This window comes from Camponotus vicinus, unplaced genomic scaffold (assembly GCF_025532165.1).
Source record: "Camponotus vicinus isolate PSW18456_S1 unplaced genomic scaffold, iyCamVici1.0 SCAF_5, whole genome shotgun sequence".
Taxonomy (NCBI): Eukaryota; Metazoa; Arthropoda; class Insecta; order Hymenoptera; family Formicidae; genus Camponotus; species Camponotus vicinus.
In genome coordinates, this window is record NW_028141977.1 from 904,120 (window position 1) to 927,320 (window position 23,201).

The following is a 23,201-nucleotide window of genomic DNA, read 5'->3' on the forward strand; positions in this document are numbered from 1 at the left end:
GGAAGCACAAAGTGCGATAAATTATGCAATAATTTTAATAATAGCAGCCACAAAGGTACCCATGTAATATACAAGAAGGACTATTATTATTCTCGCGATATTCTGTACATATGTATAATCGTTATGTATTCCAGAAATGTGTGCACCAACAGCATCACCTCACCAAACCAATCGCTGAGCATAGCCATATCGTTCAGCGCGCCGGTAATAATGTCCCGGGCAAGTATCATTTACGCGATTCTTGCCTCTCTCTCTCTTTCTTTCCTTCTGTCCTTCTTACAGTTCGTTATAATAACGAACCGATAACGAACGATGGCGGCAGAAACGTGGAAGCGTTGCTTCCTTCATTGGGCGCTCCATAATGAAGCGACTCGAGAAAAGGGGAGACGACGAAATGAACAGAAGGGGAAAGAGACGGGCGATATCGCGGTACTCCATAGAGAAGCGTGAAAGGGGGAAGGGATAGATTTGCATGACGCGCGGAGAAGCAGAGACATATGCATGGCCTGATAGCGTCTCGCGCGAGTAGACGATACAGCTCGCTCGTCCACGTCAACGTTTTGTCGCTCCACCGTCGTCTGTTCCTCCCGTTGCATCTCGCGCGATTTATCCCCCTCGGGATACTCGACTGATGTGTCAATGTACACGTGGACACGCATCATTGGTACAGTTTTCAACGACGACCAGGCTTCTACCCGCGAGTAAAATGAATCGACCGTGAGTCGTGTCACGAGTCATCGTAATAAGCTCGGTTCTAACGTGATTAGTCGTGTCGCTAATGAAGCCAAAGAGAGCCAGGATGTAATCCCGACGAAGGTGAATTCATCGGTGGATTCGAAATCCGAGTGAATTGATCTTGCGACGACGTAACGTCACGTCGCGCCGGCGAATGTGCTCCTCGGGAGCTTCGCTGCTTATGTTAGTCGCGGCCTCTCCCACGCAGTGCGCGGATGGCTCTGAACAATCTGGCCGATGCAGAAATCGCTTCGAGTGAGGTGTTTTGAAGTGTGTAATCCGTATTGCTTTTTAACAAGGTGAACAACGTGCCTTACTCTATGCACGTACGTGTACGAATGCGCGTGTGTAGCCGAGTAAAGTGTCAACGTGAATACGGCCGACGTCACCTGTTGCTGGCAATTAACGAATGCGTCGTGCTCTGATGCCGACTTTATGAAAAGCGAATCAGGTTCCTGGAGCTAGTGCGACAATTCTCATTGCTATTCCGACTTTCGTTTCTGCTGTCATATTGGTGAGTTTAAGTATTTTCGATAATTACTTGTGAATAGATTGATCACGTAAAGATAGAAGATAAATCTCGAAGAAATCGAAAGTTTTAAAATTCTAAAATTTCTTGTTTTTTTCACGATAAAATATTTCGATTTATATTTCTTTTTCGATTTTAAATTGTGCGCTCTCTTGAGATGTGGCACGTTGTAATTATTTGCAGAATAGACGAGGAAACACTTTGAATGTTACCCGTACAATTGTTGTTAATATTTTTACGTTTCAAAGTGCAGTTAATATGATAACAACAAATCAGTAAATGGCTTTTGTACGCAAATAGTCCCAATGCAAGTTGTTATCTAATCAGTTTACGCAAGTCTTCACTCACACTACGTATCGTCGCAGCTCTTATCACAAGAAGAACTACTTCATTCTTATTATATAAAGAACAGTTTCATACATGATTTTTTCGAAACTTGAAATTAGCGAAATATTAATATTTCTTTTTTATTTTACAAGACATATAATCTTCTTAAAGATTGTTACATCATTGAATAATTAACTTTTATTGATACTATTTTTATATTTATGTGATTAACGTTGCATTTGATTAATCTCGATGCTCGAGTCTGTGGAGTCTTTTTAACAATAATTATTTCCTTACAATTTTGTTGAATTTCCATTTCAGGGTTTCTAAGATTTAACTATTGTCGTAAAGCTGCCAATACCAGCTCGACATCCCATAACGATGTGTACGGATCAATAAATTTCGGTCTTATTGGTATTGCTTGTTTGATGTGTTTGTTACGTTCCTATTCTACGTCGACCGCCGTCGCTACAAATCCCTTGACGGGTACTATTGCCTCCCTAAAAGCATAGCGGTTATATGAGTAATCCTGGGCTGTCTCTTCTTTCACCCTCCTTCCTCATCTCTCTCTCTCTTTGTATCTTTCTCTTTAGCTCATATTCGCTTTCCCTCCTTCTCGTTTCCATCAAAACTGTCCGATCGATAACTTTGGCCAGCGTCTCGGGAAGTGACGGGTTTGAAATTGATTCGCGCCGGCAACCAAGCCAATGGAAGTTTCAAGGAAATGCAAATACGCCCTTGAACTCGGCATCGATACAAGCAGGCTTAGGCCACGTAAGCCTCGTTGGAATGGACGCTAGACGGACTTATAGTCTGGCTTACAATTACCTGACCCCGTTTATAAATCGAATGTGCGTCGTTTCGTGTTATCATCTCTTGCCTACTGATCCCGATGTTGGCGTTGAGTCGGTTAAAACTTTCTTTGAGGTTGCGGGCAATTCCGCGATCGATAGATTGACGATGAAACGGTTACGCGATGAAAGTTTGAAGGGGAAGACGGCCTCGAACTCGGTCGGAGACATATTTGACATAAATAACTTCAGCTAGTTTAGTTTCGCGCAGTTATTGGAGACGCATACGTCTGTCGGGTTACAAACGTATCGCATATATATCGATGCAATGGCTATAAAGCACTCCCAGTGTTATTATCTGGTGCACGCGCCCGCGCACGTGCCAGATTTCATATTGTAATGATATGCTATCTTTTTCAGTGACGGTCATGGAAATCGGTTGACGATGATGATCGGGGAAATATCGTTGAATAGATACTAGATATGGCAGAGCGCGTCAGTAAAACCGATCGATCGACGTTTATGGCCCGAATACACGTCGTTTCTCGTTATTAGTTGTGACAGGCGATCTCGATGCCAGGCGAGTTTGCACATAATTCCGCATCATACGTCGCGCGGGTCGGATTTATCGTATGTAACGGACCTTCCATCAGCGTCACTAAACGCGGCAACGAGCAAAAAGCGACGAGGAGAGAGACTCCGCGAAAAAAAGCTCTCCGCGCTTTACTGTCTATCTAAAACTGAGTAGTAAACCGGACGATCGCCAGGTATGACGCGTTTTATTTGCCTCGGAGTAGCTTTCTTTGTAGCTACAAATGTAAATGGAAGCGGATGGTAAAGGTGTCTCTCGCGCGTTAATAAGCAACGGCCTTGAGTCTCCATCGCACGATACAACGTCGAGGACACGTGCGTGAGTTGCAAAGTTAAACTGAAAATAAATTTTCAAGAACTCTACAAAGGGCTTTAATCTCGAATTAATCGATTTTTCATTTTTGTTTCGAATTAACACAATAAAAAAGTTTTAAAAATTAATTAGTCTATAATTAAGAATGTGCAAACGTTGATGAAACCGACCAAAGATTTATAAATGCATACGATTATTTATATAAGTGAACAATCAAATTTAATCCGGAAATCATTTTGTTAGAATTATTTTATCGATGATTGTCCGACATTGATTTATTGTGATTTGTAAAGTTTAATAAATCTAATGTGCAACGAGATATATTATAAAAATAACAAGACATTTGCTATCTAAACAGTTAGTATACATGCATAATAAAATGATTTATATTTCCTTGCAGATATAATATCTTAATATTATATCTGCAAGGAAATATAAATCATTTTATTATGCATGTATAATAATAATAATAATATTCATTACATTTTTACTATCTTAATGTTGTATTCTCATTGTTTAGTTTCCCTATTAATTCAATTATTCTCATTCCCATTAATTTTTGTAGTCATACATTAATAGTATTGTTTCAGCACCAATAGGACATTGCTAGAACACCTCGTTCCTACTAACTACTGAGAGACTTAGGACGAATACACACTATAAATCTAAAGTAACTATAAAGCCTCACGCGCTCCACCACTGAGGGAGAGTTAAGTGAAGCCGTAAACCCATGAGTCCATGAATCCGTAATCCTATGGTCAGAGTTTATGGTTAGCTTCCGCCATATTTACGGCAACCTCTTAAGTGTATTTGTGCAGATTAGAGGCGCGTAGCGGCTTTCATAAAGTACGTACGATTAACTATGCTTGAGGAACTGATTTGTCCTAGATTTGACATTTGCTAGACATCATCAATCCGCATTACATTATGCATTATACTCTCTTAAACTGAATTAGAGAAAGTTATAGATTAAAACAAGATTTCATCGAAGATCAATAAGTAGCTTATTAAAGACGAATGAGATTTTATTGCTCGCAGTGCAATATTTATACAATTGAAATTACTGCTTGTCGGTAATAATACACTTTCCATTTCAAGAGAGACACAGAGTACCATTCCAATATAATTTAAATCCGTATATATCTGTGTTGGCGACAAAGAAGATTGCGAAATGATATAATTATACGAAACAATATTTATTCTTGAGGGATCATCAATTAATTAAAATATCAAATAAATGTTAAAATCTTACAGAATTTTATTTAAAAATTGGAGAGAATCTCTTTATTCTTCCCTTTCTATCCAGTGTACATTAATAATTACATACCACTATTCTGTCAGAGAAACGTCCGTATAATAAACTGCATGTTAAAATATACGTTTCTCATTTTTCATATGCAAAAAAATCTCGTTAAAACAGTGAACATATATATATATGCTTCGTTAATTAAGCATCCGAATTAGAAGTTAATGCTCTTTCGCTACGATACCGCTCCACCGTCTCATTTTATTCGGTACAAATACGGCAGCAGCATTCCACACACATCTCTCCGAGCTTGATTTCGCAAATCTCGTTGTTCTAGAGATCAGTTGCATATGCGTTTCATAATTATGGCGCTTGGCACCAGCCGCTTGTGTACGCCGTATGCTGAAAGTTTAAAGCAACGACCGACCGATAACGTTCCGCCGGAACTACGTAATCTTATTTGAAGCCGGCACTCTAATTACAGCGGTTGCTACCTATGCCACGAAAATATGATTCGCCTAGCATCTCGTATTTCCATCTCTCCACGCTACTTACTTATATACGCTCGTCTAACTATTACTCTAATTATTTTTATCTACTGATTTTTCACGAGATTTAAAAGTGTCTTAGTTTAAATTCCTGCAGTTTAACAATACGTTTAAAAATGCTATTTCCTTACAAATTTATCTCTAACGTTATATCAAAATATGCAATGCCATTTATCTCATTATATTTTTTAATGGTTTTATAATATTAAATTTATAATATAATTTATAAAATTATAAATAAATATTATTTATAATATGAGTTTATTGGAATATTATTTCGTTGCAAAATATGATAATAATATACTGACATGATTATAAATTCCTCTAGCAAGCTTTTTATTGTGATGTAAAAATATCACGATATTTATAGCTATTTTTATTTATTTTTTTACATTGCACTTAAGTCACATGCCATGTTTTTTTCTGAAAAATAAGTGCAATGAAAAAACAGCTATATACAATATAATGTAACTATAACAATTCACTGTTTATAATTGTAACATTGGCATTGTTCGCAATAATACATTACATTTATGCATCATTATATGCGAAAAATTTTCACATTTTATATAACGCTTGTTCTTAAATTATATATATAAATTTAATAAAATGTACAAATAAAACTAAAAATGGAAGAAAAAGAAGGCATCTTGTTTTCATCGGTTCAATGTATTCGCATTCCCTATAAATAATGTCGATATGCAATGCTTGTTTAGTCGCATGAATACACGTTATTTATTCGACAGCGAACATAGTATAATTATTGCAGCAATGTAACGCGTTCGGATAATGACCCGCGCGATTTAATGGAATTACTATTATAATCCGGTGAGCTAGGTCCGTTGCCATCAAGGAACGGGGGCGAAATAGCGACCTCCCCCCGAGTAATTCGCGGATGCGCGCTCGGCAGCGCGGTATTGCCGCATTTCGACGATGCGACGTTCGTCGTATATGCAGATCCGTAAATAACTTTGGTTCGAGTGATGCTTTGGGAGATCGTGTTGCTTCGAAGGCTTTCCCCTGGAATGCCTCGATGTAAGTCGATGCGCGATGAACGTTATGAGAGTCATTCGCGGGGACGCTCGCTCGTTTCTCTTGGCCGCGCTCCAGATCTTTGCTCGCGCAAGTGTCTCAATTATTTTCGACACTGCCGCTGCCGTATCCGTCTTTGACAACGGATACAATGCGAACCGATGTTAAATGGCCGAAAATCACGAAACGTAGCGCGTAGAAATTAATAATGACGTTATTGTATCAACTGTTGTGGAAATATAGCCATTACCAACATGCATAATTTATATAGGCACTCTATGAATAAAACATTATTCTTGCTCATTCTTTTTTTTTATATCCCTTTCTTTGCTCATTTATCTTCGACATAAGCTGGGCATAATGATATTTTTTTTATCGGAGTTGAACTGGTTGCCCCTGCACGAAATCGTAGCAGTTGAATATCGAGTCTACTGTATTTTAATTAAATATATCTCTTGTGTGTTTATTTCAATATAATATTATTCCTCATTATACAGAATAAATATGTTTGTTATATATTTTTGTTTTCGAATAAATAAAAAATTATATATAATTAAAATATATAGAAAACAATAAAAATAATAAAAAATTTTATACAATTAAAGTAACAATGTTCAAGATTTTCAAATATAATGTATATGTTTATTATATTTATAGATAAGATTATATACTAAGATTTATTAATAATATATGATACTTTGTTCTAAATTTTGCTCCACTAGTTGTTACATCTTTAAGCTCTCTTTAATTAATCACATTCTTCTTTTAATATTATAACGAATTTAGAGAATATTCTACAGCTAATGTCAATCCGCTGTCTTTTCAATATCATTATTTAAGTACCGTTAAAAATTAAATACGGATTAATATTTTGCGGAGACTTGTCAAATCTGACACTGATCGTCCAATTGTCTAACTGCGCAACATACCATCCATTTGGTTTCCACGTAATCTTTCAGACCTGGAAGGACGTCAGTTCTCCTTATTTCCGCGCATTCGATTCCGTGGATCGATGAACGTGGAAATGGTATGGCAGTGCGGGACGAACGCGGGGGTTTCAATACGAGGTAGAAAATGGGCGCGTAATTAATTCAGCAGATACGAATCGATTCCGGTCGGTTCACTATACCCGGTGAACCGCCAAGACGCATAGGAGTTTCCGTGCCGCGGCATTACATCGTGGAATTTCGTATCGCATCGGAAACTCCTGCGCTCTTTTTTCTAATTGCGGAAGACGATTTAATCGGCTGAGCCTCGTAACTTATGAATGGTGTTCGTGCCGTCTGCTACGTCGTTTTTACGACCAGAAGCTTACGAAGAACGCGATGCGTGTAACCACGTTGCATCCATGCCTGGCGCGACCGGTCCTGGTTCGTGCAGTTTTAAACACATAACGGTCTTAGCTTAAATACCATTTTATTCGCTATCGTAAATACAGAGTCAGCGGCAGATACATTTTAGTTGGAAAGGTCAGTTCGGTTTTTTTTGTCCTTCGTAAAGTGGTGATAACACAATCAGTTGCAACTTATCCGGTGAAAAATTCTTATCATCCTTTTTGACAAAAATTTGCTAGATATATCGCGACAACAAGATTGACATTGGCATTTTTCGCAGCTGCACGATTAATGTTTTATAGATAATGTTTAATTTTTAATGATGTTATTATATATTAAACATTATGTATAAAATCTCATTTAATCTGATAAAATAAGTCTATACAATAATTTGAAAAATAGTTAGTAATTAATAAAATAAATATAATATTTATTTGATTCTAATAATATTATATTGTATAAAATAAATGTCATATAATCAATCTTAATAATTATATGCATAATAAATATTTGAAATAATATATCTAAAAGATTTTTTATTAAATATGAAAAGTAAAATATATTAAAAGTTACATATTTGCAACAAATTTATTTATTCGTCGAATATGCATGATTCGACATTTTTGACGATTAGAAATTATTATAATTGAATTGATAAATGGATTGAACTCGATTGATTGAGCAGGATCCCACGATTGTGTATGTTTAATCCGGATATAAATACGAGATTATTCCAGCGATTAGCGCGCTTGGGTGTCGGTAACACCGGGTGATTCGCTCTATGCAGCCGTGTGCTCAACTTGCGTGCATAATTAATGTCGTTCGAGCGCGAATACGTTCTCGTTCGCAGCGTGATCAACTTGTCCATATCTAAGGATGATCTTGGAGCGCTTTAAGGAGTAATGGACGAGGCAACGTTCGTATTTGACCTTATTGGATCAAATTGCAATATCTGTCTATGCATAATGCTTTAAAATAGTATCAACATTTTTGGATTCGACAAAAATTTTTATATTGACCTGCACTTTCTCATTAGCGAAGAAATGTCCAATTTTACATGTTCTTCGATATTTTGGCTGATTTTGATAGAATTTTAATTCATTGATATAATAGAAATATAGATTGATAGTACGAGATGCGAGTCATATAGAATAATTTCAATCTGACCGCATTTTATATAATAATAATTTTATTTAGGATTTAATTCTTTTTTTCTCTCTTAGTGAATATTTTGAGAAAGGTTATTTTTTGCAGTATCTCTATTTGTTTAATTTTCGATATTAAATTTGCATTTAATATAGACAGCACTCGTATGCTTGACTCCAATTTTGTATTATTTCATTACTTAGTTTAAATTTGCGCTGAAGATGACCCAAAAATAGGGTCGAAACGTTCGTAACTTACTCAAATGTATATTTATTATATGTATTTTCTTATATGATTGTCTTTTGTACAATAAATAGCGGTGTAATAATTTCGACACTAGACTCGGATTGCCACTTATACCAATTTATACTTTTAATTTTATATTCACGAGTCTGACATTTTTAATAATTTTAATTTAATATAGAGTTACTTTATTCGATAAATTACAGTTGGACTCGACGATACAAACTCCATCACATCGGTCTTGAATGTTTTAATTCGCGTGGCCGAATTGGCCGATAAGGTCGGCGTATTCGCCGAGTACACGATAAAGAAGTGGATTAACGATCTCGTTTCTTTATACGAGATGCTGGAGTTTCAAATGATCACGGGCGACCTAGGATGTGTTGGATAACACGGAGGCTCGACAATATCGTGAGTCACGGTAACGGTAACTGCACGGATGCCAGCACGACGAGAGCGCCGTATTGAATTGCAATCTTCAGAAATGGCATCTCGGTGCACCGGTGCGCGCTGCTCTAACAAGATTAGCGAGTTTCAAGCAGCTAAGCGCTGCCGTATTCTCCTTTCGCCGCGATTCCTCGTGTAAATCCCGAGTAAAATCAAATGGAGCGTTTTGCATTATTCACCGTTCCATGTATAAAAGTGCCGTATGCTGCCCCGCGCGATCTCTTTTCTATTCGCGAATGCGGAAGTTGAAAATAAATCAAATACAAATACGTGTTTCTATTTCGTAACGCGATATTCCGCGTTCTTCTATCCACTCGTAAAACTACATTAATAACGAAATGCAATTTTTAAGAAATTTCCATGTGATGTATAACTATTATGCGAGACACACACATCTTTTTTAGTATCTTCAAGGATATAGATTCGAATGCAATTTCTTTCCGCATTACGTTTCATTCTGTGAGTGAAAATGTCACATGGCAAATTGCTTTCTATCAGAAATAATGATTTTAATAATTCCAAAAAATTCTGCATTCTCTTTGCTTATATTCGATCAGTTACAATCATTTTTTAGACTTTATATCACCAATATGAAAGTATATAAGAAATTGAAATTTTGCACAATTGCGCAATTTATGGCAGAGTAATTTTTGAGTCGATAAAAAATTGACGGAAAGAGGTTGCGATGTTAATATTCCTAGAAACGCGATTGGTACGATTTAATCTCGAAACTGGAACACGGAGACCATATCGATCTTATGCGATCAATGCACATATGTTATGCATTGACGTTGACGCGCCGTGTCAATCTATTCGGCGAGCACTTTGATATATCACGATAGATCGTTATTAATTATTAAACTGTCTGTGAGATTGTATGTTCCCATTTTTTAGATATGCCATATTGTATTTTCACGTGTAAATAATATATATTTTTTAAACTGTGGGATACATGCATGTGTATGTATGCGTGTGCAAGTCCTTGCATTAAGGAATTCTATGCAAAATTTATTGTTCGAGAAAAAAAGTATAATTATATAATATTATAAAATAATAATATATAATTAATAATAACACTAACGGTAATAATAATAATGATAATTAAAGAATTCGAAGATGATTACTTATTTGTCAACAAATAATATATAATAAAAATTATTAAATTAATCTATACACCAGAATAAAATAAGAAATTGTGCGCCTTGATGTGTTATCTATATAAATTTATACAGTAATCTGGAATACGATCGTGAGTGCAACACATTGTCCACGGATGTGTATAACTTGTGGAACTCCATAGGCTCGCTTTGTAATTAGTTTAGACAGAGGTGTCGGTCGGAGATCGCGTGACGTATTGCGTGCACGTTTTAATTGCTAGGGTGGTTCCAGCATTTAGGCAAGTCTTGATAAGTGGGCGGAACGGAGGGGAGCCCACGATAACGAACAGCAGGGGTTCCTTCAATGTGAACACTCGCTTCCAGATATTCCAGTCAAGTTACATCGATACACATCAGGTGCGTCGAAGACGTTCATGTCAATGCATAAAGTTCGCGCAATTGGCTTATCGATCGAATTCGATGAAATTTGCATGAGCGAATTGATTTATAGATTGCCTCAGTAATAGCGTAATCCCTACTAACATCGGTCTTGCTTGGTATAAGAAATAGTTGGATGCGCAACCTAAAGTATATTCCTTTTTACCAGGAAAACATTACTTTTTTAACGTAATTATAGACATATACAGTTGAATATTTATACAACGAATTTACATATCTTGTCTGTTTGGGAATTTTCATAAAATGTCTTCCTTTTTGCGTTGCTCTTTCACTATTTATATTTCCCATTTAAAAACAAAAGAACATACAATGATATTTTTATTTTACGCACTTATATATGTCATTATAATATGCCATTAAAATGAATAGAAAGGACTGAAAAAAATACTTTAAAATAAGGATTTGGTTCCAATAATTTCACAATATTAACATTTAATTCTCTCTATATTACGTTATTAAATCGACTAATATATTATACATATTTTATACATATTATTAAATTTTGGCTAAGAGTACCGTTTTATAACAAATATTAATTATAATTATTAATATTATACGAGATTTATATTTTTGATTAAAATGTAACAATTTCTATCTACTTTATTTTAATGACACAATAATTTAATTATAAAATATAATTGTAAATTACACATAAATTTGATTCATTATCTTTTAAGAGTATCGCCAATTTTAGAAACTTAAACTTGCTGTCGTATTTGCAGCGATAAGTAACGATTACACAAGAAGTTTTATTATTTACGCGATGCATGAGCATAGATAGGAGGAGAAAAAATTTATTTTCGTACCTTTCGAGTGACACTACCGACGGCATTGCTCTAGGCTGGATTCCGCCACCTGATTGGCGTTTTTAATTTTCCATTCATCCGGGCGTAGTCGAGCCCGCGGGGCATCCGACGTTTTACGTGCAAATCCCACAGCGCACCCGCACGAGTTGCTCCGATTGCGTAGGTACGCGCTTAATAAAATCCGGGGAAAAATCGTCCACGTTGCAGGTACGCCCTGTCTCATTCGGATGGACGTCACCGGAAGGCATGTAATTTATTCGACGTTCATATACGCGAGCAAGTACGTATCAAAATATAATTCTTGTATGTAGCGTACGTACACATATAAGTAAGAAGCTAGTCTTTTGATTTCTCTCTTAAATTTTGTGAGTGCGTCTAAGATTAATTATTTATGTAACTTCCGTTATTTCTCACTCATCTTTCTGAAAACGTAAATATTAATCTATGTTTTCAGTTTTTTAATTACCACATGTATTTTATTTTGCGATATTTACGTTTTCAGAAAAGAATTTGAAAAGTGGTGAGTGAGAAATAGTAGAAATTACATAAATCATGTTTGAAAGGGTTTCCATTTGTCCCGATGGTATAATTTGATTAATTCATGAATATTTAAACGGTGTAAACGGTGATGTATACAATTCGTTTTAAGCGTAACTTTATTTGACATCATCAATTGACATTCGACATATCTACCAAATTCGTACAAATGTAATATATATTTCCACATCCTTTTCCCTAAATCTATAATCTATAAATATTTTTTCGTATTTTTTTAGAATATTGTAAATTAATGAGAGAATCTCAAATAAAGTTAAATTAATTTTATAATATAATTTCAAAACTATAGTAAAATAAAATAATTTCTTTATTATTAATGCATAATAAATGTTAATGTCATTATTATTTTACGATAATAGCAATAATAAAAAGAATTAATTTAGATGTCATAAAATCCAGGAAATCGATTCCATATTTCGCATAAATATTGTTGATTTACATTAATATATTCAAATGTGATTATGTGACAAAAATGTGACAAAATTTATATGATAATAATAATATATATTCATTTACTTATATCATTTTAATTAAGCAACTTTTTATTTAAATATTATTAGAATTAATAAAAGGAATTTTCAATTATTAACATGTTAATATATTTTTTATTCTTATTCTATTTATTATTCACTTACTAAAATAATCATTCGCATATCTGATAGCTCGTGACGATTTTATTGTCGTTGCGTTTGAAATTTTTTATTAACTCTAAAGCTGAAGCTTCGAGATGCGACAAGGAGGAAAATTTGAGTACTCGGCGACATGTCCCGCTAATCTCGTTCACGTCATGCAACGTTGCAGACGTCACGGTGGATATCACGACGATGACGTCGTCGACATCTATAATATGTCGAGTTGCATGTCATTGTTCTCACGTCACTTTCTTCATCTAGCATAGATAATGTGCCTGGGAAAGTAGCGATTTTAATATACTTTATAGCTACATTGCAGAGCCTCGTTTTTTTAATCGCCGTTATAAAGCTCAAAGGCATCAATTCCCATAAAGCAGATGTTATAGAATTTTCCTAAGAAAAAGGGAAAGTGTCGTACCGTTCAATATTATCACTTTCTCTATCGTAAACATCTTCTTTGATCTTCTCGTTTAATACATCTCCATCTGTGTACGATATCTGCTTTAAAAAAAGATTACAATTTAAAAAACTAACTCATAAAGAGAGATGAAAGCTCCATTTAATAAACAATTTAATAAACAATTATATAAATGCCAAAAAATAATTTAAATAATTATCTTTAATTCACAAAAGCTTTATTATTCTTCAAAAGACATGTCGCAAAACTAAAGTAATTAATAGGTTGTTCTCTTTAGTCTCTGATTAAAGTAACAGTATTTTTAACTTCCATAATTTAATGGGATCCGCGTAAAACGAGCATTTCCGGCGAGCGATGCAATTAATTCGCTTTAAAACAGTCGCAGCCTCTTGAACGTTCCCGTGAACGACGCTACGGGGATTGTTTTCGTCGTGCATCACAGGATCAGCCTCACTTTCGACGCGCGAGCATCGAAACGCGTCGCACGAGAAGATGAAAATCCGGAGCAAGAGAGGGAGTCGGAGCCCTCGACGTCGGGAATCTCATCGTCTGTACGGCGACGACGAGAAATACGTCGTTGCCTAATGCCACGACTTCCACGAAGCGTAGGTAATACGTATTGTGGGCCGCAGAGTCGTGTCGTGATTTTCACTGTACAGACGCGCCGGTGTTCCCGGGGGCGGTCACGTCTTGCGCGAGATTCAATTTGCCGCCAACCTCCGCTCCCCCGCGCTCTCCGCTCTGCCCTTTCTCACCCTTCTCTCTCTCTCTCTCTCTCTCCCCCTGTCCTTGTCGCAGGCAACCACCAGCCACCGCCACCCCCGGGGTCTCTCGCTCTAACGCGCGTCTCTTTCGCCGCTCGTTTCGTGTCCTCCCCCCGTTCAACAACCCCGGCATTCGCCGCCGCAAATCGGCAAGGTGGTATAAACGATCGGACGGATTTCTGTTGGGCTGGCGTGACGCGGATCCAAGATTTCTATGGGGAAGTCAAAAATTCATCGTTGTTCTCCCACATCTTCAGTGGCATCGCGCCGGGATTGCACGCGTGCTGGGTCGAGCCTCTTGAGGATCCTCTCCTTCACGTGATCGGGCCCGTTGCCCTTTCGCTCGCACGAGAGAGATTTTCTCGTTCGGGGAAAATGAGTTTACGTGCCGCGATAATGTTCAACGCGTCGGAAATCACGGTTTAAAACGAGAGAAAGGGAAAAGCGAGAAATTTATTTTAAATTGATCAAAAAATTCTCTCTCGTCATCTGAAATATACCTGCGAAAAATCTATAACTATTTTATATGTATGCGTATCAATATCATATATCGGATTGTTAATACATTGATTTTTTTCCTTTAATTTATTCTGTAATTAAATGATACACAGAATTTTATCATAGTGTTCTCACATTTTTTGTTTATATCAAATCTATTGAAATGTTTTGTTTGTTCGCATTTATGTCAGCTGATTGTGATATGTTTGCTTTACAAGACGTTGAAGATTATAGTTTTATTTCCTTTTACTTCGCGAGCAACGTACCATGAATTCCATATTGGAGGAGAAAATTGGATTGCAGTGGCCAACATGTCCTGATCTTCTATGTTCCAAATTGGCAAATACACTTATATTTGTTCGGTATGTGAGATATATATCTCTTCTGTGGTTTACTCGCGCAATATCATAAGCGTGATTACTTATAAAAGTACTGAAAAAATATTGACAGATAAATAGAGATCGTTAATAAAAGTAAACGTCAATCAAATCAATTACATGAGTGGATACATGACGAATATTCTGACGAATTGGATGTGTGTTACGTCAACCGGCTATACCGATCACTCGACTGTATAGGGCCGAGTACATATGAACAGCACTAATCGATTCTCTAATATACGTTTTGATTGCTATCAATATTAACAGTGTGTGGTTCAAGATCAAAGCTAAATTTATGATTCTGCATATCGATTCAATTAAAACTTTGTTAACGTAGAAGCACATTTTAACAAACATCGGCAATTTCAATAAATTCTGCTTCTTTGAAACACGTACAAAGTATAAAGAGAATCACAAATGATTCTGTAAATATCATTTTCTACGGTAAACAAACAGTTATGTATTTTATTTATAAGATATATCAAGTATCTCTCTGATATTAATAGATATTTACAGTTCTATTTCGTGTAAGAAAAACGGTAAAGAAGCCAAGATGTGCCACATTTTAGACAAAAGTAATCAGCGACGTAATATTCAATTAACATTTTTAATCTCACTTATTTAATCAGTGGTTTGGCCATTCCGATGCGACGATGTGTGAGTCGAGTCTTCTTGCGCGCCGCCGCTTTAAAACGAGGCAATACCACTAATGGGTTTAAGTACGGTTTCCTCCGAGTTGGTCGCCGGCGAACGTGTTCGATACTGGAAAGACGAAGAAAAAAAAATGGGCGAGAGAAAGACGGAGGAAAGAGAGAGGCACACGCGCGCAAAGTAGCGAAAGGAGAAAGTGGAAACCGCCGAAATGGTCAGACGCGGCGCTCGCGCAAGTAGTAAGGCTCCGGCTACGCATCAGACACGCGTTATAAGCTCTCACTTTCGAAAGTTGCCGGCTAGTAGCTGCGGTCGACGAGCAAGTGATTACGTTAAAAGCACTTTACACCTATTTTCCCGGCCGACGTTATACTTATCGCGCCGCCGGCGATAAAATACAAAATAACACGTTAAGCCGAACGCGATCCTCTTCCGCTGATCTTTCTTTTCTGTCTCCTTTTTTATTCATTTTCATATCATCAGATTTTCATATTATCAGATTTTAATACCGCAATCTCTCTCTCTCTCTGTCCGATTATTAAAAAATGTTTTATTCACAAAAAGTAAAAAAATTAAGAATTTTGATTTAACGTTTTTGCCTGAACTGAGCCTGGCTCTACTTTTTGCCTCATTGACTTTTATCTAGTCTTTCACTTTCCGTCCAATCTTTTTTGTCCTAGATGGCCGGTTTCGGATCTCCTTACGGTAATCAACGAGCTCTTCCGTTGATTTTCTCGTTCCCGCCGTTTATTTTCCCCTTCACGTCTTACTTTTTGCTGCAGCAGCACAACGTGCGTTCGGCTCTTCCTTTTACACGCGTTGATCCGTGGCTGCTCTCTCTCCTTCTCTTGCCTCCTCTCTACCGTCAATCGCTTCCGTTTCCGTAATTTCCCCTCTTGCTTCCCTTCCGTTCTTTCGACTGTCGAGTTTTTATCGGTGGGTACGGGTTGGAATGGCCTCTTCTCAGGCCGCGCTCCACCTTTCTCATTTCGCTTCTACGACGTCCCGCGGCGCGTCTTAACAAGGGAATCAACGTCTCCAACTATGCTCCCCCGCGTTTAAACCCGCGTGCGGATATATCCGACGTGTCAATTACAGCGTACCCGGCGTGCCCCTTATTACGGGGACCGACGTTCGTGACTCGTTTGTAAATTTATAAAGAGATACCGTGCACGTGTACATATACATGTACATATACATACACATAGCTTGCGCACTATTCCGGTAAGACCAAAGACGGGGCTGAAAGGGGGACCGAGAGATGGTGACCCGTAGATACAGTCGAGGGCGCATGGAAAACTTTGAGACTGAGCGTTGCGTTCTTCGCGCCTTGCTAGGTAATTTTCGAGAAACACGCCTCGAGATTATGTATGCCGTGCGAAACGGAGAGGTTTGATATCGAACGGTAAAAGTCACAAAAGGTGGCGAAGTTAAAAGAGTTAGAGTGTACAAAAATAACTAGAAAACTCAAAAATCATTGATTTAAAGACACAATGTCTATAATGCTTCCTCTTTCTTTGATTCTTAATTCTTTGTTTAAATATATATATTTATCCTATCATTAATATTTTAAGTAAAAATATTATCTTTTTGTTAACGATGAAGATAGCATTATCTGTAGGAATAATGTTTCAATATAATATTTTATAATCCTTCTTTTACGATCGTCGGGGAATCAAAAATTGATAATCTCTTTCTCTTCATATTAAAACTTGTAATATCACAGGACGAACAAAGGGCGCTCTTGAAGACATCAAAACGTGTGATTACGATTAAACAATTCATGACTTTGTCCCACTTGAATATTTTAAGTAGATATAATTCACAAATTCATTATTTTTTCAGTCGATTGAATAATGTAATTTAAACAGTGTAATTGAAAAAACTTAGGAGTTTTTTCATTGCCGACAGTTTTGCTGCTTTCTTATTTTTTCTGCGTACCCTCTACTTCATAGTTGCCTTATCTATCCTTCGTTTACTCACCCTTAGCCTTGCTTGGAATTACGGCACGCCACATCGCTGTCGCGTTTCTTCCTTAATAAACGTCGACAGCGATAATGCGCCTCATAGTGCGAGGGATATTTAGCGCACTTTGCGTTGTAAGCTCGTTGAACGCGAATATTTGCGACGTCCGATGTTCTGTCTTAGTTCGTTGCATGTAAGCTCGTAATTGCCGTAAAGTAGACCGTAAAAGTTGTTTCTCTCATGTAGCCCTGTCTATTATATATTCTTAGAATTTTCAAGCCCGCACTGGATATAATTTTCCACTTTTACCCTACTTTCATACGGCTCAAAAGTCGTAATCCTCTTGTTGCTCATCTTATAGCTTTGTCAGAAAGTGTACAGAGGAATATACCAACTAAATATACACACTTAGAGTGCATTGCGACGATCGATGTAAGACAATAAAACAAAACGAAATGTCTTTTATGTTTATATTCCTTGCGTAAAGAAGAATAGAGAATCTAAGAATTTTTCATCTTCAATTTTAATAAGAGATTTTTTATCGTAATCCATTTTTTTTATAATTCATTATATATTCTTCAGTTCTTTTTAATTATAATAAAATATATAAAATATAATTAAATATAATTAAAATATATATAATTATAATAATAATTATAAAATATCAATATATATTAAACATTTTATTATATAATCCTCACAGGTGATCGTAATAGGTGGATATAAATAGCTTTAAACTCAATTTTGGCAGGCTGCTGATTTTACAAGTCCCTTCGTTAAGCGAAAAGCCTTTTTGATCGGCGGTAATGGATGGCATTCTACAGCCAGACTTCATCCTCCGATTGTCGAATACCAAATTTCATCGGCTAAAACGTCGACGATATACGCGGCTTGCGCAGCGTGTTGGCGACACGTGTCCCGATAACGGACGCACCGCAAACTCATTATGGAAACGAATCGGTTGATCTGGGTCGTTCGATTTCCCTAACGACGTTATTCGCGTATAAAGAATTCAACGTTAATGTGTGTTTGAAACCCGAAATCGTACGTACGAACCGTGCGTACGAAGCGTACGTACTGGAGGCATTACATTTAATTATGTGGATGTGTACCTGGCCACGTGGTCGCGATTAACGATGCTAATGGCTCGGTTCGTGCACGCGACTTGCTCGCAATCAGCCCTCACCTGAAAACGATTAGGTGTACCAAGCACGTAAACATCGTCTTCGTCCTGGCTGTTAGTGTTGCGAGAAAAAAAATGGTCTCGTGACGATCATTAATCCTATGAACTATTAATTTCCAAAAAAGCTTGTTTGTCGTTTGCAGTATTTATCGCTAAATATAAATGACTTATAATTTTTTTAGATATATTTTGAAGAAATAACAGTGATGTGTAGGGGAAATTTCTTCCCCATACTTTGATTTTTTTTTATTAAAAATTTATATAACTTTCTATCATATATTTTGAAAAAATCATGCTACTTTACGCGAGATGATTCTTCAAGATTGGTTACCAGCTCGGTCAATGTCGTCTCATGGCAATCAGATTTAGATAGTCTCAGCTGTGCTTGCATCGATTCCTGGTATTTGGACATTCAAAGGACTTATGGTTCCATTTCGGGAAATCCACTCAAGCGTTAGACTATCAAGGATCTTCGGTTGAATTTATAAGAGGGGAAGTTCTTCGATATCCAGAAGGCTGACATAGGACATCGACGTAGTTCAGCGAGAAGCATTGTTAAGCGGGACTTCATACGTATCGATAAATAAGAGGTCATGGGATTTGGCGGAATTTATCGCAGGCAGTGATTCTTACGGTTAAAGTACGAAAGGACTGTATAACGATTGGCGAGAGAAAAGGCAAAAAATAGGCGAGATATCTCCCGGTGAAAAATAATTGTTACTGTTGACCCCGACCGGACCGATCGTGGATCCGACTCGAGTTTTAGAAAGCTTTCTTTGAATAATGACATTTATCCCTGATATCATGGAGAGGAGACAAAGCATTTTTCACTATAACAAGAGGATTCTTGTAAAATACGACATGGAAACGCTTCTACGCTAATGGTCTATATTTCATTTTATTCTTACAGGATGAAAATGACAGTCAATATAATGAAATATATATTCTTTGTTAAATATAGAACCAACCCATTCCCTACATTTTCTTCACAAAAATTAAAAACATGATATAAATATGTACGAACGTTGCAATTGAAAGAAGTTTTAATAAATTAGTTTAAGGAATAAAGTTATTAAGATATTATTTTAATTAATTTTAAACCATCTTTATTTAAAAGTATGAAAAGAACGACATTAATTTCGAACTTCATAAAGATATTTAATATTGAAGATTAGGGAGGGAGAGAAAAAACGATGTTAGTTTACAAATTAACTTGTAAGTTGAAGAAAAAGTCACATCAAATTTCTTGAGACACGTTTTTACTACTACTTTTCTATCTCTTCTTTGATGTGTCTAATATCTAGAATTAGTTTGAATTTTATAATTTATATATTTAATAAACACTTTGTGGTAATTATGAATTAATTAGCGAATTGCTTTATATTTGGTAAAATAAAATATGTAAATAGAATAAAAAAACATTATATCAATTAAAATTAATATTAATTATGTAACATCATTTTGCGAAATATTAAGATGTCAGCTTTTCTCTCTCTCTTTCTTTATTGCAAAATAATATTTAAAAAATTCCATTTACTTTCTTGGTTTCTTCACTTCTCAGTTCGTTATGTCGAGTAATTTCGTGCTGATAGTGCCTTTCATATGCACTGCTCCAGTTCGGAAAATACGAGAAGAAATCCGTTTGCGAGAAATAACTGCGAATTGCACTGACAGAACCAATCACAATCTCGGATAGTTTCGGCTTTTCTGGTATCGAGAGAAGCCAAAACGATTCGCTCTGCAATAAGAGAACCATCGGTCCACGCTCATAAAATTCGACATGTATGTTGCATGTCCAGACGCGATTGCGTAATCGAAACTCTTTCGTACACACGTAACGCATTTACGATAAGCTTTTTGGGATGCGCTACGCTTTGTATAGATCCCGTGTTACTTTCTCGCGTATCAGAGGATCGCGTTATCCACGCGTTCCATCAGACATGTTCTTCCATCGGGAAGTAAAATCGATGTCCTCGTTTCGATCATTCATGTTTCATGCACGTATAATTTTACAACGTAAAACTTTAACACGATCTCGAGCGGCAAAACAAATATTTAATTAATTGATCTTCTGGCAATATTCTTGTCATATATACATGTCGATTGCGTATATAATCATATATATATTATGATATAAATGTTTTATTAAAATTAAATTAATATAAGCCTTCATTTTGAAAATACTGTAAAACCCGTTTGAATATATGTATAAGTAAAAAGTAATAATATAGATTAATACTGGCGCTTTTACTTTAGAAGGATTTATTTTTATACGATTTTTATTTTACAAATTCAGATTACCTATTCAGATTTCCGAGTTAAAACTTTGCTTCTATTTTATAAACCTTATTTTTCTTATATAAATAAATTTTAAAGATATTTAATAGATTTAATTTATATAAGAATTGACTTTTAAATTTTCAAACAAATAATAAATAAACAATTTTCTAATTATATATGTATAGATATTTAAAAGGAGAGAACTTTCAATAAAACTAAATTGAATAGTTTCAAAAGAGGACAATCTAATTGTTTAAAAGTCAAAATAGATTATATTAAAAATTGATACCCTCTAAAAGGAAAATTTTGCTTCGAGTTATTCCAAGAATACGTCATTGAATCAAAATCGATTCTTTTAAAACATTTATATAGCGGGTCTTTCTTTATCGTTATTAGAATTTAAAAAAATCAGTTCATTTTCTTTTACTAGATACAAAGAAAAAGAAGAATATCTGGAATTACTGAGGGATGCACGTGACGTAATCTCGATGATCAATAAGACGCGACTTTCTCCGAATCGCACGGGGTGCACCTGTTGCTTAAGCGTTGCATCAAGGGGAATAAGGCAGACATCAGCGGCCGGTACCTTCTTGCGAGAGCAGCGGGATTAATTTAATCGATGATACACGGAAATGTATTTTAATCAATGTCCGTCGTTTCGCGAGGGCGGCTTTAAAATACGCGAAGACGGGGTCGGTGATTTTAGACGGATTGCCAGAAAGTGGAGGAGGCGCGACGTTGAAACGTTTTGCGGCTGGAGGACGGTTCGTGGAAAGGAAGGATCAGAATCTAGACGCAAAGGACGAGACAGGATGAGGAGGGAGGTGGAGGGGGGAGGGTGACAGGGGGTGGCACACCCCTCCGAGATGGACTTGCCATTATGCCCAAACTAAAGCTGGGTATTCAGCCATCCGCAAGCTTATTAGTATGCAAGCGAGCTCGTTGCCTTAGGTGGCTTGAAAGCCCCGTGTGTCACATTCACGACGCGTTACCCTAGACGCGCAACATACTGCGCCGTGGCACGATATACTGCCAGCAACATCCTGTATCTTCCCCTCCTTTCCCCGCTCCCATCGCCGATCCTTTCCTTCTCGTGTTCCTTTCACCGATGACTACTTCGTCTGCTCTCCGCCGTCTTGGAATACGTCACTGAATGATGCATCAACGCGCCTGAATTATACGCCTCTTTCGTTCGACAATTCGAGGCTAATTCCTCTAATTGGCCCGCTCGTATTTGCTCTTTTAGGTGCGTTCTCCGGGACAGCTATGACGACGTCATGCGCGGTAGCGTAGAAGGTAATGCACCCGGTACTTCTCGCGTAAGCTAGTTGCCATGAGTTCGGCGTAAATAGCTATCTTCTATTACATTAGCAATGGTTGCTATTAATTGCCTAGCTTGGGAGAGAAATGCAGCGAACGACATAATGCTTAATATCACGTTAAATTTCCTATCTGTCTTTTTAAACATGTTGTGCACTTTCTAATTCTGCATCATCATATTTTGAATATTTTTTCGAATAAACTATATAAAAAGTTTTAAATTTTATAATTGTAGAGTATAAGTTTATGTGAGAATATTAATTAACAATGCAATCTCCTTTAAAAAGAATATCTCTTAAATTGTGAAGATGCTTAAAGAAAGCTGCAATCGTAGACGATTGAAATTACTAGTCAACAGATTTCCATTTCTAATTCTAATATTAACATAAAGCCTACCTGTGCGCGACACATGATCCTTGAGCAAAATTTTCCACCACGAGGTATGTCTTCCTCGAAGTTTCGGGATACAAAAGATGATTGTAAACAGAACTAGCGATAAATATCCCTTCAAATTGAATAATGGTCTGCTCGTCTAATTAGAGCCCGCGCGCGGTAATCAATGCAACGTGAGACAGCATTGGCGTTGCTAAAATATCTCCGCACAGGCACCTGTCGAAAAATTAGCGGGGAACGTGGCTAAAATCGCCAGTGTGTTCTTATACTCATTGTTCGATAGGCTAGACTACTAATTAACTGGGTGGCTGTCGTGGCTTAAGTGAACGCGACGCTTTTTGGCATGCGATGTCGCGCGACGTTTCCCGCCTGTTGACACTGACAAAGCGCATTGATGACAATTACCAACAACAGTTTCACTTTATCTATAAAATCTCCGACTTAGAAACATATCTCTCGGGACTCCAAGATTTTCTTAAAAGTTAACAATAAATAAATCTACGAGATTTTTCAAA

General features: G+C 36.6%; 2 protein-coding genes across 2 annotated transcripts in view; both read left to right on the forward strand.

The window, feature by feature from the left end:
• Positions 1 to 9,226, forward strand: part of LOC145971828 (uncharacterized) — a 28,674-nt gene extending 19,448 nt beyond the window's left edge. The window contains exons 3-4 of the mRNA XM_083099888.1: positions 1,913 to 2,077; positions 9,042 to 9,226. Of these exons, the coding sequence (XP_082956014.1) occupies positions 1,913 to 2,077; positions 9,042 to 9,226 (350 nt within the window). The remainder of the gene's footprint in view (positions 1 to 1,912; positions 2,078 to 9,041) is intronic.
• The window catches only part of LOC145972070 (CUGBP Elav-like family member 1-A), a 491,882-nt gene continuing 469,224 nt past the window's right edge, over positions 544 to 23,201 (forward strand). Inside the window, exon 1 of the mRNA XM_083100293.1 lies at positions 544 to 1,249. The gene's annotated coding sequence lies outside the window, so the exon portion shown is untranslated. The remainder of the gene's footprint in view (positions 1,250 to 23,201) is intronic.